The 15,976-nt window shown below is 42.3% G+C and overlaps 1 protein-coding gene across 18 annotated transcripts in view; it reads left to right on the top strand.

Annotated features, from left to right (window-relative positions):
* NRXN3 (neurexin 3) overlaps nt 1-15,976 on the top strand; it is a gene marked incomplete at both ends in the record, with an annotated part of 1,611,783 nt that overhangs the window by 1,022,466 nt on the left and 573,341 nt on the right. For 4 of the 18 annotated variants that reach the window (XM_081230001.1, XM_081230002.1, XM_081230003.1 and 1 more), the window contains one exon: nt 10,360-11,028. The exons of the other annotated variants lie outside the window; for them this stretch is intronic. In XM_081230001.1, the coding sequence (XP_081086127.1) occupies nt 10,779-11,028 (250 nt within the window). Of the gene's footprint in view, nt 1-10,359; nt 11,029-15,976 lie in introns of those variants that run through there. 18 annotated transcript variants of the gene reach the window in all.

Genomic DNA, 15,976 nt, shown 5'->3' on the forward strand with positions numbered 1-15,976 from the left:
CATAATTCTTACCCTCTTTTGTATTATCTAAATCTTTTTCCCTCTGTGTTCCATTTTAGGAAGTTTCTTTAGTTCTTTCTTCTATTTCATTAATTCTCTCTTTGACTACATTTACATAATCTATCCACTGACTTTTTTTTTTTTTTTTTTGCGATACGTGGGCCTTTCACTGTTGTGGCCTCTCCTGTTGTGGAGCACAGGGTCCAGACGTGCAGACTCAGCGGCCATGGCTCACAGGCCCAGCTGCTCTGCAGCATGTGGGATCTTCCTGGACCGGGGCATGAACCCGTGTCCCCTGAATCGGAAGGTGGACTCTCAACCACTGCGCCACCAGGGAAGCCCAATCCACTGACTTTTTAAAAAAAATTTCATTGACTGTGTTGCATTTCCAAATGATTTTAGATCTTTCTTAAGTATGCCTATTATCACATTCTTTTTTTTTTCTCCTCTATGGTTTCTATAATTTCTTTATTTAGTCATTTTAACCACTTGGGGGGACAATTTCTTTCAGATTGTTCTGTTATCTCACATTCCTGGGTTTCTTATTCTCCCACTCTTGTGTCTATTAACTGTCGCTTATGGTGGATAATCTTCTTACTGGATAATTATTTTTCTTATTTTATATTGATGTTGCTGTAGGAGCCATGCATGCTACACTCTATAGAGTAATATTCTAGAGGAATATTTCAGCTTCTTCTGACACTGAAATGGTGTGTGTTATTAAACAAGTCATTCTCTGTCTAAGTATCTCAGTTTCTCTAACTTTGTTAAGTGTCTTCTGAATACCTTTCTTTTTCTTGTCCAAACCAGTTATTGAGGAGGAATGGCCTTGTCTTGGTTAGAGAGAGAAGAGTAGTTTTGCTTTTTGTTCAGGATTTTTAAGACACATGTCTTTATTTAAGGGAATTCAGTTTTATTTACATTCAGTCCACCAGGATTCCCTGCTGGGAGATAAAGGACAATAGGGCAAGCAAGTCAGCTTACTTTTCCCATAGCAATGAGCTCTTCACCAATGAAAAATTGTCCTCTTAGATCACAGGAACAGCAGCTGTGTAGGTGTTGCTAGTTGGGGGAGAAAAAAAAAACACAGTAATCTTTGTTGTTTAAAATAGAAACATAAAATTGTTAATTTGTCTAAAGACAACTTGTACTGCATGCAATAATGAAAAATGAAGTTTTAGTGCAACAATACTAGATTCATTTTACAGAAGTCTAAAATTTCTCACTTCATTGTGTGAGGTTTTAATAAACACCAGTGTGCTATGATTTTTGTAGCACGAAGGAATTTGTTTTAAGCCTCAAAATAAAGCCAAGAGATTACATTTAAGTAAATGCAGTTGTTAAGGGCAAATATAAATTTGAAAAGAAATTTTAATTGGTATTATATATAAATTTGAAAAGAAACTTAGAGGTTATATACTCCATCCTCTCATTTACTGCAAGACAGCAACTTCAGTGTCCCTAAAAGGCATCTACTGCTTGAACATTTCCTGTGATGGAGAGCCCACTGCCTTGCAAGGCATCCCTTCCAATTTTGTAATGGCTCCAAATGTTGAAAAGTTCTTCCTTATAATGAGATGCTTGCATATTTTGGAGATATATATATCCTATGTATGTATGTAAGTATGTATATATCTATATCTATCTATCTATCTACAAAATGTTCTCTCCTATAGTAATTAAATGTATGTCAGTACTATTTCACAAACATCCGTTGAATGTCTGTCCTGGTATTGTGCTAAGTTTGAGATAGGGAATATTGTGATCTCCATTTTACTGATGAGAAAACAGGCTTTCAGAGGATAGGCAACTTGCCCAAGGTCACACAGCTATTAAATAATGGAGCAGGGATTTGAACATATGCTATCTGGCCCTAGAACTTAAGCCGTTTGACTCTAGGATGAGGTCCCAGCTCCCTACATGATTCGTCTATAAGTCATGTAGGGGACCCAGATGTAAACCCAACTGATAGTAATAGAATGTGACAAATGTTAACAGAGGATAGGAAAGAACAACAAATTCTGCTTTTTCAGATTGGAAATGGCAAAATATTGTTATCATAATGCTGTTTCATCTATTTTAAGAACATCCTGTTTCTCTTACTGTGATATAAACTTACATCTCAATATTCCCCTGTCCTCACCATCAGTTTTGGAAAGGGCTAAATCCTTAGTACCACTGAGAAATGCCCTTGTTACTCACCTTGCAGACATTTTTGGAACTGCTTAGATAACACTTCGTACCTTCTGTTTGGGGAACATTCATCTCATTCCCCACCCCCCACCAAGATTTCTCTGTTAAGTGGGTTTAAGACTACATCATATCAAAGAGAAAATGAAAATGGCCATTTATTTTAAATCTGTGCCTCTGTCTTAGAATATATACTCTTCATGGAGTTGTAAGATAGACACTTGAATGAGATGGATGCTTGAACTATGATGTTCCTAGAATTAAAAGTTTATGAATTGGATCCAATGGGTATTTTAGTATCTGACAAGTAATTGTGTGGAAGAAATTGAACAAAGGAAAACTCCTGGCTATGCTACAATTTAACTTTTTATTTATATGGTATTTATTTGACATCTCTGAATAGGGGAACCCTGTCATTTGAGATAAAAAACATAGTTTCCAACATGTGAGTTTCTTCTCCTCTCCTCTCCCTCCCCTTCCCCCCTCCTCTCCCTCCCCTTCCCCCCCTTCATTTTCTTCCTGTGCTTCCTTTCTCTTCCTTTCCTTTCCTTTCCTTTTGTTGCCTTTCCTTATCCCATGAAACACCTGTGCTTTTTTTTTTTGAAATAAAAAGTTGTCCCCATTGAGATTTTCAGAATTTAGCGAAATCTAAACAAGTGAAAGCTAAGCTTAAAGCTTTCCTCCACTGGGAAGCCCTCTGGGGCTGATTCCATCCCACATTGATAATCTCCTTACTTTTACATTTCTGCTTCTCTGCCTATTTGAAATCATTCAAGTCCAGGTTCATGGTAATAGTTAAACTGAACGTTTACAATATTCTTTTCAAATATATCTTCTCATTTAACCCTCAAAACAATCCTGTGAGTTTTGAATTATTCATGTTTATACTATTGAGGAAATAGGCTCAGTGAGTTTAAAGTAACTTGCTCGAGGTCTCAGGGCCAAGTAGTAGATGAGGTTTTGAACTCTAGTCCTTTGACATTAGGGTCACTTGTCACCTTGTATATAAATCCCACCTGATACTCCTTTTTCTCGCTACAGTGGATTAATTCCATTCTCTATTCTTCTGTATACTTTGTTTATACCTTTATTCTAATAGCACATTGTATTTGGGAAGCTGAATATATGGATGGAATTTATGGTTTGTTTTATTTGTTTTGATGGCTTTTTCCTGCTAGATTATAAACTTCTTAAGCCCTTAAATATTTTCTTTTTCATGCCGGAGTCCCCTGGAAGTCCAGCACTTCACCTGGTGCCTTGCCCATGGTTAGCATAAATGTAATGTTCATGAAATAGATCAATTGATGCAGCAAAATAATTGTTTCTTTCTATACTAAGTAGAACCTAGTTCAGAGGTACATTCTCAGTAACTTAAAAAAATTATTGAATTCTAATGAAATACCAGATAAATCCAGTGGAAATTATTAAAAGATTTAGAAGCCATGCTTTTTAGGGGGAAGGCTAAATAATTGGAATTTCTTGTTTATTTAAGAAAAGAGGGTGAGAAAATAAAGAGATGGGAAAGAAGTAGCCAGAGAGCCCTTCCAGATCCCAAAGCAGACGGAGATTGTGTGAGTTCCACCCTCTGCTGGAAAATGATTAGCTATGAAACAGGGCTGGGTTCTGGTAGTCCATATTATCTGGTTCTGGGGCCATGGTGAGCTTTATTGTTTTGGAGTTGGCTTGAAGGATATTTGTGAGAAAGATGTGATTAAGCTGCTCCCCATTCTGCAAAATATGGGCAAAGAGAATCCAATGAGTCGGGTAATACATGGGAGTGACTTTCCATTCTATGTTTGGGAATTGCAAGGGGAGCTTTTTGTTTATTCAGTCCTCTTCAGATTTGTCAACAAGAAGGGAAAACCATCAGCAGAGATAAATTTCAAGGAGTCCTCTGGAGAAAAAGACAGTTATTTTCATTACTCACATTTATTGACCATTTACTGTGTGCCAGGCACTGTTTATACACAGTTTACAGATGATACCTTTCTAAATCCTCACAACAAATCTTTTGGATAGATAGTATGATTATTCCCATTTTTCAGATGGAGAGGCTGTGATACAGAGGGGCTAAGGATCTTGCCAACATTTTTCACAGCCGCTAACAAGCAAAATCAGGATTTGAGCCTAGGCAGTCAAGCACCAGAGCCCAAAATCTGTATGCACTCTCAAAGTCTCTTCTAAATTTTTGATTTGATAATTTTTTATAGACATACAAATGATATTATTACTTCTGTTATTATAGAACAATCATTCACATTGTTTGAGTCATTAAAACTGGATAAAGATTTACATGATCTCTGATAGCCAGTGTAAGCTTAGAGAAGACTAACAGGGGTTTAAATGTCCAAATCTCTCTATGAGGAAATAATTGAATTCTGTCCTTGACTAAAAGCAACATTTGTTTCCATGGTAAAATAATTTCACTTGGATTGTGAACAAAGCTGGCTAAAGTTTACACAGGAATATTTCATATTTTTTTCTTTTCCTTAAAGAAATGTGTGAGATTCTAACAAAGCAGATATCCCAGTGCCCTTGATCAAGAGACTGGGAAAATTTCCTAGAGTGATTTTTCTCAACATCCAAACTTCTGATATCCCCATTTCAGCCACAAGGAGGATTAGAAAACAACTATGGATGTTTATATGAAGGATAAGTTAAAGGAACAGAAGCCACATATATATTCTCTAAACTATAAAATTATACAAGAATGCCATTGTCTTCATTTTTTTAGTCAAATACATGTAGGAGTGATACTTAAAAGGATAAAGCTTCTATTTTATACTCCCAAATGTAAAGTATCGTCAAAATCTGCCTTTTTGCAGGATGGCTTTCTTAAGTAAATGAGCAGAAGGATGAATTATGTGGCTATAAATAAACCTACTGACATATAATAAAGCATAGTTCGACTGTTTTATGGAACACTTGGATATATTTATAGCCATGTTAACAGTCACCTGTATTTTTTCAGGACTTTTATTTCATTTCACATTATGAGAGTTTAGTCGTTTTTGTTTTTATTTTCCCTCCTCCCTAAACTTAACTTTTTGGAACTCTGTTTCAAGAGAAAAAGTAAGGATTTCTACTCTTTATATTTGGGGAGAAAAGGGCCCTCACTGGAGTACAGGGCTCACACAGAAACAGACTGCTCCAGTGTTTTCTGTGTCTGTGCAGTCAGACTAGCTGTACTTGCAACAAACAACCGGATGGGTGTCTCCTGCCAGCAGCAAAGTGGAAAGTCAGAGTCTGTGCAAGTGAGAGAAGGCACATGCAGAGACAAAATGTATTGTGAGAGACTGACAGGGCAGCGCCACATTAGATTCCTGGCACCTGACACGATTAAGTACTATCATGAGGCTTATTTTAGGAGCCAGAAGATTCCCCAGACTACCTTATAGCTGAGGTACCCACCAAAGGAAGACAGAGAGTGTCAAATGGGTCAGGATTCTCGTACCTTATCTTGAGACAGTCTTTTTTGGGGAGAGGAGAAGCGGGGATATTAAAACAGAGGGAAGATATCTATAATGCCAAATTCTGCAGATTGAAACAATAGAGAAACCAAGCTATTAACTAGGCACATCCAGCCACAGGCTTCTTTTGTTTTTTGAAACTGCATTCCATTCAGAAACTTAAGGTTCCAAAAAGTCTGGTTAGGATGCCATGAGGGTTTATCCAAGTGGAACTAAGCGTGGTTGTTCCTGTGAAATTATTTATACTTTTCAACTTTAAATCTGTGGTGAGCATAACGTTTCTAAATCTATTTCTCTTCCTTTCTATCTTAAAAGTAGACTCTCATCTTCATCCTGGAGCTCATTCCTAAGTGTTCTCATTCAAAGGGCCCACTAGAAAAGACAACTCAGGAGGAAAGAGGGGAGCTTTTGGTGGTAGTCCAGGTGATGACAAATCCTTCAGCTGGAACTATAGATGCAGGCTGTGTCTAGGAGTTATCTCTGGAGCTAAAAACCTAAGAAAAAATACTTAATATACCAGCCTAATATAAACTCTAATAGACCTGAGAATGATGGGAATTAGAAAAGAAGTCTAAGTAAGAATGTGTTGACTGGAGGAAGAGAGAGGAGGGATAGAAAACAAATGAAAAAAAATTCAATAATATGTTAAATTGGAGGACATTCATTTTATCAGGATAATTGTGGATTATTTCTTTAAAGTTTAAGAAGTAAAATAAACCAGTCTTGCATTTGTCCTCTGATAAGTCTTCTCAGTATTTAACTCAGTCCCCAAATGGAATCAGCCTTACTGGAATTCATAGATACTTCTTTTGACATTTTGCAAAAAATAAATAAATAATTATAAGCATGACAGGTAAAATGAATAGTTCCAGCTGTGATGCACCAGCAGCATTTCCAGATTTTGTACTGCATTAAGGCTTTATTTTTCACTTTGTTCCCTAGCAGAGAATTGATTGGAAGGTACATCTAAGCTTCCCATCCTTCCTTGGGATGAAGGAAAAAAAAAAAAAAAAACAGTCTCTAACACTCAGTGCCAATTTAGAAAAGAAGAAAAACGTTAAGTGGAGAGGTGGTCAACTCATCACCTCTGGAAATGTGTGTCTCTGGGGATCAGTGTCACTAAAGCCAGCTAAATATGTCAGTGGAATGAATGCTATATAAAAATCTGAGTATGAGGTTGGCAATTGATTCACTGGATTCATTAATTCAGCAAATATTTACCGAGCTTCTACTATGTGCTACCCACTCTTCCACACACAGAAGATATAGGGGAGACCAAGACAAAGTTTCAGCTTTCAGGGAACTTACAGTCTTTTTAAGGAGATAGACTATGAACAATTATAAATAAAATAATTTCAGAAAGCGGAGAGTGCTTCGAAGGAAATAGAACAAAGTAATGGGATAAAGTGCCTTTCAGGGTGGTGGTGGCTAACTTTAGATGAGGGCCAGAGAGGGCCTCTGAGGAGGTGACGTCTCCAATGAACCAATCACATGAAAATCTTAGGGAAAAGTGTTCCAGAGAAGAGGGGACAGCAAGTATAAAGGCCTTGAGTTGGGAAACAACTTGGCACATTCAAAGAGCAAAAAGTGGGTCTGGGAGACTGGAAGGTAGTGAGTAAGGGGTCATCTGGCAGAAGATGGAGTTGGAGAATTAGGTATAAGCCAGGTCATCTAGGTCTCTTCAAGGCCACGTTACAGAGTTAGACTAAGTCCAAAGTGCAGTGGGGCTCCATCTGGAGGACAAAATCAAGGAGTGGTTGGATTGAATGGGAATTTTTTTTTTTAAAGATTTAATTTTATTTATTTTTGGCTGCATTGGGTCTTTGTTGCTGCGCACAGGGTTTCTCTAGTTGCGGCCAGCGGGGGCTACTCTTTGTTGCAGTACACGGGCTTCTCCTTGCGGTGGCTTCTCTTGTTGCGGAGCCTGGGCTCCAGGCATGCCGGCTTCAGTAGTTGTGGCACATGGGCTCAGTAGTGGTGGCTCGCAGGCTCTAGAGCACAGGCTCAGTAGTTGTGGCGCACAGGCTTAGTTGCTCCACGGTATGTGGGATCTTCCTGGACCAGGGATCGAACCCGTGTCCCCTGCCTTGGCAGGTGGATTCTTACCACCAGGGAAGTCCCTTGAATGGGAATTATCATCTGCCTTAAGGGAGGATGCTTAATATATATATTTTTCTCACTTTTGTCCTAACAGTAGCCTGAGACCCTAAATATGTACTTAACCTTCTTGGAGCTTTAGCTTATTTTTGTATTAGACAACAAGTACTGCCACTCTTTGTCTGGTGCTATGGCCAGATGCTGTGTATACATTATCTCATTTAATGCTCCCAAGAACCTCATAAAGGGAGGAATTATTCCCATTTTACAGAGGAGGAAACAGGTTTAAACTGAGTCTCCATAAATCACCCCTCTCTCTTATTGTGCTGTTCCTGGGTACATGTTGCTAGTTTAAAACATTGTGTTTGTGGGCCACCACCCAAAGGCATGAAAGATCATGAGTGAGGGCTATCCCATTGGAGGCTGTGGATCTTGAATCACCCTTAACAGCTGAGAGCCAGAACAGGTGGGATGACCGTGCACCATTTAACATGGGCAGCAGGGATCCTTAGGAGAACACCAATTTCATAACCAAAGTACTGAGTCACCATCATAAATTCTGAAATGAACTTATATATTTGATCTTGAAGACAAATCATTCATAGGTTTGGTATCTTTACGTTAGAGACAGGTAATGCTAACTTCTTCAGTGTCTCCTCGAGGTGCCCCAAGAATGAATAGGACTGTCTTAATCCCTTATTCTCAGTCAGGGGGGGTGAAATGTTTATTGAGAGCAGAAGTATAATAGTTGCTATAAACTCCTTTTTAAAAAAGGAATGCCCCCTAATTGTTATATATATATATATATATATATATATATATATATATGTATATATATACATATATATATATATATACACACACACACACGATTTAACCAGCAAATGTCATGATACGATTTAACCAGCAAGTATTATTCCCTCACCTCCCTCCTCCATCTCCACCTGCCCCCCCAAAAAAATATATATATAGTGTGTGCTTTTGTAACCAAGGTGAGTGGGAAGGAAGGAGTCAGAGCCAGCAAGCCCCCAGAGTCTAGGAGGCTGTTGGGTTTCTGTCTCCTGCTGAACAGCATAGTTAGGAGAAGTTGGGCGGCGGAGAGAGGGGGCGTAGAATGGAGGCTGCCTCATCCAGAATGTTACCATTCCCTGGCAGAGCCCTGGGTCAGCTTTCTCCTGGAGTAACAGATGGCCACAACAGGTGCGCCAAGCTTCTTCCTGCCACTCCCGCTCTCCCCTGCAGGTTCAGCCTGGATGTAAAAGCCTCACTCTCTTTGGTGCCCAGAGTCCTGGAGGCCCAAAAGCTTCACCCACCTGGGGCAGCACCTCTAAGGCCAGTCCAGGACAGGCCAGCAGATGCAGCCCTCACCTCTCCTGAAGTTCTTTGACCAGGTCAGCCAGAACGGGCGCTAACCCCTGGGTCCTGAATTCCAAGAGCATCCTGTTTACCAGGGATGGAAGGGCCTCCAGCCATCAAACCTCTCACCCTCCGGAGTTCCCGGTCCACCTCTCTGCCTTCCCCTTTGAGAACCAAGACGCGTTCCCGCCATTCGCCCCTCGGGTGGGCCCTGGGCATCCGAACCCCCCCAGAGAGGCACACCCGGGAGAGTGGCCGCGCGGTGCTGACCACCAGCTCAGGGGGAGCACCTGCGGCACCACCGTGTGCAGACGTCCCGGCGCTTCTGCTACTCAAGGGGGTTATTTTCATTTCTATTTGGGACTACTTTAGCCTTAGCCGCCGCCTGCAGTTTTTCTTCCCCTGTCGCTGGAGTTTGGCTTACTGCGCCTGGGAGAGGAGAAGGGACAAGGTGATCAAAGGCGCAGGGTCCGTCTGCCCGCCTCACACACGCGCGCGCGTTTTCATAAGGAGCGGAGCGTGAGGAGGGTGGGGGGCTGTGCGGGAGGCTCGCGCGGGTGTAGACGAGCGGGCGAGCGAGCGAGCGTGTACTTGAATGGGGAGGGCAGGGATTCCGGGTCGCTCGGGCCCCTCCTTCCTCGGAGCCAGCCAGTCCCTCGGCAGAGCGCTCGGGCGGCACTGATTTGCTCTCGGGAGTGCGCTATTTGCATACGACTTGCCCATTTGTGAATTCGGTTCCCCAACTCCTCGCTTCACTTCACCTGTACCTCCCAGGGCCGCGCACTTTGCAGGCGCCCGCCCCCCTCTTGGCCACCCCTGCCGCCTACCGGGCACCTCCTCTCGCGCCTTCCCTGCTCGCCCACCCGCCTCTCCGCGCCCCGTGCCACTGTTGGTTTGGGTGGCTGCTCCGCGCCGGGTTCCTTCTCCTCTTCTTCTCTCTCTCCGGTCCTTCTTGTTCTCTTCCTCCGGCTGCTGCTGCTGCTTTTCATCCAGTTGGGAAACCCAGGACGCAGGCGGCTGCTCCGTGGAGCTCTTCCAGAAAGCGCAGGGTTAACAGCCTCCGTGCCCTTACACCGAGACTGCGAGGAACCCGCGAAGAAGTCTCCCACCTGCAGCCCCCCCCTTTGCCTGGCAGTTCTGCATTGCATCGCATGGGAGTGGAAAACGAAAAAAAAAAATGTTCAAACTGCTTGGATGTTGGGATAAACTAACCTGAACCTCCTTGGGTCTCCTGCTGCCTCCTCCTTTTCCTTCGTTTCCACCTTTCCTCTGTGTGGCTTCCCGGAGTGTGCCGTTAAGTCATCCGGCCTGAGGTGCCCAGAGATCAGGAGCTGCGCCTGGCCTCCCCTGACATGTGTGGCGTCTCGGGGCTCCCTAGGAGGGCTGCTACACCTGGGTGGACTTTGACATCCTAAATTTCAGCTCCAGGAAAGGGGAGCTTTTACCTTATATCCTTTTATTTTTTAAGTAGTAGTTGCTGTTGTTGTTTTTTTTTGTGTTTTTTTTTTTCATCATCTGTCTTGAAAACGCTTATTCCTTCCCTCTTTCCAAAATTTGGGCCAAGTCTTCCTCCTGCTATGATGGGCCCCTGGGCATCATGAACTTCATTATTGCTCACTGGCTGGAATTCAAACTGCCCATCTGTGGTGGTCCAGTGTGTTGACCATGCACCTGAGAATCCACGCGAGACGGAGCCCTCCTCGCCGGCCGGCCTGGACGCTTGGGATCTGGTCCCTCTTCTGGGGATGTATCATCAGCTCCGTGTGGAGTTCCTCTAATGTACCCTTCTCCTCCTCCTCCTCTTCTTCCTCGCCGGGGTCTCACTCTCAGCACGAGCACCATTTCCATGGCAGCAAGCATCACTCAGTGCCTATTTCTATCTATCGCTCCCCTGTTTCCCTTCGAGGAGGGCACGGTGGGTCTCTCTGCTCTTTATCCTTTTAATGGGGCATAGCAATTCCTTAACCCACTTGCCTTTCAGGTAATGTTAAGGGTGGGAAGAGAATTTTAAAAATTGAATTTAAAATAATGAAAAGCATCGCATGTGCATGAGGGAAGAAAATGTCCAGTTTCTCCCTAAAAGGCTAGAGTTTTCTGCCCCAGTCTCCCCATATTCTCTAATGGGTCCTCCTCTCCTTGGCTCCCTTATTCATAGCTTCACAAGCACCACATCCTCCCCTTTGCAACCTTCTGCCTGCTTCACCCCCCATGATGGCAGACAACTTGGTCAGATAAGTCCCCAGTGCTGCACTTTTGAGAATTCATTCATTCACCCTGCTTTCACCCTTCTTCTCTCTGATCTTGTTTGAGAGCTAGTTGTGGGAAAATAGCAGACAGCAGGAATCCTTAGGTCTTCAGCCTGAAGTTGGTTGAACTGCTATAAAGTGGCCTATGTGGTAAAGGTCGGGGGGTGGGGGAAAGTAGCTGAGTGTAATCTTTAATAACCGGTGGTCATTATTGTTCATTTGGGCCACTTTATGTTTGTCCACATGTCAGAAGGAGGGAGCAGCTATCATGAAAACTGTACACCTAATACTGCTAACTACCCAAGAGGAAGCAATGTATAAGATAAGGCAAAGTCCATTTATAATTTAACCAAGTGTATATTATTGCCCCTTCAGTTCCACCATCTATGGAAATGTTATTTCAATTAAAGGTAGCATGGGTGGGTTTGTTCACACAATATAAGTACAATATGTTTTGCTCTAAATGACCCTCCTAGCATAGTGATTGAAGGAAGAGATCTATGGCTCTTAAAATGATATTCAGCTTTGAACAGGCTGCCTCTGAGAGGGTGATGTCTGCCCCGAGGTAGGCTCTTGCTGTAGTAAACTGTTCTAAAGAAGGGAGCTTCATTATTTGTTTACTATGCACCGCACCCTGATGGTGAGGAGAACGGGGATCACAGAACCCAACTGCAGGAGCAGCCCTCTGGGGGGCAGCGAGAGCAAACCACACTAGAGGTCCCCTGCCCTAGCTTGTATTGTGAAGGCCTCTAACATACAGACCGCGTTCGGAATGTCAGCCCTTCCCACTGCCTCCTAGCCCTGGGTTTCTGCTCTGTGCTCTCTGTAGCGTTAAGTGGAAGCACATTGAGAAAATGCCAGCACGTACTCCGGCTCTTTCTGACTGTCTCTTTACATTTTATTTGATGGAGTTGTCAAGCAGCTCAGAGCTTGTAAGGTTGGTGGAGGCGGGTGGTGGGAAGGAGGGAATGCTTGATCTTGATCTGGTTGCTGTTTTCTCTGTGACTCCTGCTAGGTCGGGTGTAAGCTTTCAAAAAAAGAAAAAAAAAAAAAACCATCCTAGGAGAGGAAAGAACCACAACCACGAAAAATGCAAAAGCAATTTCATGGAAATAGAAAATGTTAGCTCCTAAGGAGGAGAGGGACTGGGAGTGGGGGTGGGATTGTAAAGATTGGGAAAGAAAAAGAGTGGATGGGAGATGGAGGAAGCCAGACAGACTATTCCTAATAGCCGTAATTAAACACAGAAACGCTCAGCGATAATTAGCTAAATTTTGCTAATTAGTGTAAATGATCAGCAGGGAGACGAAGATTATGTATTAGTTAGAGGTTATAGGCTGGCAAGGTCTCCGTGTTTTCTGTTCGGGATGTAAACAGTTAAGAGCAGCTACTAGTTAAGTGATGGAATTTGCAATACTTACCGGGGATTCCTAGGTCTGTAAATCTCTTTCTTTCTCTCTGGCACTTGCTCGCTCTCTCTCTCTCTCTCTCTCTCTCTCTCTCTCTCTCTCTCTCTCAGCTAAAGGGGCAAAAGGGGTTGAGCCAGCACAGGTTAAAAACAACTCTTCTCTATTCATTTCTTCATTGACCAGTTGCTCAGTACCCTCTAAATCTTCTTGACTGGTTCCATCTTCTTTCACATTAACCTACATCTGATAAGATTCAGTACGATGGAAAAGGAGAACAAAGTAAATAAATGACTAGAGACCCTAGAAGAGGCCCTTAGATGCCCAGAGCTGAGAATGCAGTGAACTTCAGGATCTGGCATGACTGAGACAAGAAAGCTCATGAAATCAACTTTGCAGTATCTTCTTTCAATCCTGAAGTCCCATCCCACTGAGCTGGGCTTAGAGACTGAATGCATCTATATTAAGCAGGCTCCTTGCATATTTAATTAATGTTTTTGAGCTTGAAATCAAGAGAAGCAGCAAGCAACAAGATACCCCAAACTCTGGCTTCAATCCCTTATCTAAGCTGTGCCCTTTTCTCCCTGAAAGGACCAGGAGACCCGTTGGTGCTCCATTAATGCTCCTCTGATTCTTACTTAGAGTACACTTGCTTTCCCCTAGTCCAAGACAAAGGCTTAGCTAACAGCAATTGTTTTAAAAAATCTTTTAGATGGAGGTGGTAGGAGGCATAGCACCATGAGACTAATGGTTGTTACTAATAGTTTTCTGCCAACCCTATTCCAGCGTTAAAAGGAGCAGTCTATACTGTCTGTGAGGAAGTAAATGCCTTTCATTCTGGTATAAAATGAAAACTAGAGCGTTGAGTTCAAGAACCTTCTCTGGACTCAAGAGAGATTTTTTTCCTTTGCTTGTTTTTTCTACCCTTGTTCACTTTGCATATTTCCTGAGAAACCAGAGGTCCTCAGAGCTGCCCGTTAATGAGTTTTTGCCACCCCTCCTTCTAAAACATCCAGCCCTATAGTGAGACACACACTAAAACAGATAGAAGAAAGAGAAATTCTCCAAACAGCTGTTCTCCTACCCATGCTTGGTTCTGATCTTTAAAAAATTGATTATGTATAGATTTGCCTAAAATCTTGATCCCAGGGCAGCCTAAAGCAGGCTGAGCTCCTTTATAAGTTGGGGAGACTAAGGCCACACCTGCCCGGGGTATCCAATATAGTCTCAGGTTAAGGTTGTGTCTTCAGATACAATTAACTCTCTTCTCAACTGGAGTCTAGTAAGCTTTTCCCCATTGCTCAGTCCCTTCCTTCAGGCTCCCTGCTTTCTTTCATGCTCTCTTCTATTGAACTAACATTTATTGGGTATTTACTATGTGCCAGGCTGTGTGTAACCTGCTAAGGATAGAAAACTAAATAAGACATTGTATTGTTCAGCACGGGATAATTTCAGAAGTATTTGGATCATCTGTGAAAGATAAGTGCTTCTAAAAATTTTAAAAATTTGAGGGATGGGACAAGGATCCAGATACCCAACCAAATTAATTAATATAAAATCTAAATATCCCTTGTGAAATGCAGATTCACATTGTTCTGTTATTCAGAATAACCCTACAGGTATTTTTCATCCTCAACTTTATTTTCATACTTATATATCATGCTTATTGAAACTCCTGGATAATTTAGTGGTATGGGACATATAAATACTAAAATACATTTGTTTACCAACCTTCAGTTTCATAGGAGAGTTTCGTATATTTGCTTTCCTCTCTCCCACCTTTAAGAAATCCAATGCACATCTACTTAAAAATATTTTAATACTTATAGTTTAGAAAAAGTTTTCTCTACAGAGCCTAGGTTTAGTATGCTCCTTATATTTTATTTTCCATAAAATAGCAGACCTTTCTGTCTCTTTAGGCATTTGGGGGTACCTAGTTGAAAATCTAAAACTCAGTTTTACAAGGGAATATACCACAATGTATTTAGAGGAAAGTCTCTTGCTCAGAAAACTGTGTGTGTGTGTGTGTGTGTGTGTGTGTGTGTGTGTGTGTGTGTGTAGGTGGGACAACATAAATCCTCTTTGAGTCACCTTAGCAAAGACAGCGGTGGTAGTCCCCCTTGTGGCCCATGAGCCTGGAGTCTTTCTTTAAGAAATTATGCTTCTCATTCATTGTCACAGAGACCCACCTCTGAAGTTTTTCCAGCCACGGGGCTTGTTTTGCTCTGATCTACTGAGCACTTTCTTTTGCTCAGCCAGCTGCTTTCTAACCACTTTCTCTCTCCCTTCCTTCTTGGGATTCAGATTGCTGAATAATTCAGAGTGTTGGTTGACAGATAAAATGATAAGATTTATATGTCTTTGGCCTTGGTGATGAATTAATTAAATTGGTTTCTTTTTCTCTGTCTCCTCTAGATGCATTGTTTGGCTTCTCTAAAATTTGCTGGCAAGTGGTGGGTCTGGAGATTAACTTGTTCTTGAAAGGCCACCGTAGGAAGATTATACTATCCCAGTGTAAATTTCTTCAGGACTTTCAACATGGATCATTGTGCGGGGGTTGGTGGTTGGAGGTGAGGCCTGCCATATCAGAGGGAGAAGAGATGAGAGAATTGGAACAATTCCTTTCAGGAAAAACATAACAGAACAAAACCCTTCACCAAACTGGCTGATGGCTGGAATTTAGTAGTAAGACCTTTATTGTTTTCTTGTCTGATTTTGAATCTGGAAGACATAACATATTTTATTTTACATTTTAATGAAGGAATTTATCAGATCTCAGAAAGCTTACTTCGCTAGGACTCTATGTGATCTGGGAGGGAGGCAGATCTCTCAAGATTAAACTTGAACTTAATCATACTTCCCTTCCTGTATTAGTTTGTTAGGGCTGCCATTAAAAAAAAAATCGGGCCTCCCTGGTGGCACAGTGGTTGAGAGTCCGCCTGCCGATGCAGGGGTTATGGGTTCGTGCCCCGGTCTGGGAGGATCCCATATGCCGCGGAGCGGCTGGGCCTGTGAGCCATGGCCACTGGGCCTGCGCGTCCGGAGCCTGTGCTCCGCAAGGGGAGAGGCCACAACAGTGAGAGGCCCGTGAACAGCAAAAAAAAAAAAAAAAAAAAAAAAAATCAACACCAAAAAACAGACTGGGTAGCTTCAACAACAGAACTTTATTTTCTCACAGATCTGGAGGCTAGAAGTCCAAGATCACAGTGGT

Source organism: Mesoplodon bidens, assembly GCF_964165515.1.
Source record: "Mesoplodon bidens genome assembly, chromosome: 3".
Lineage (NCBI taxonomy): Eukaryota > Metazoa > Chordata > Mammalia > Artiodactyla > Ziphiidae > Mesoplodon > Mesoplodon bidens.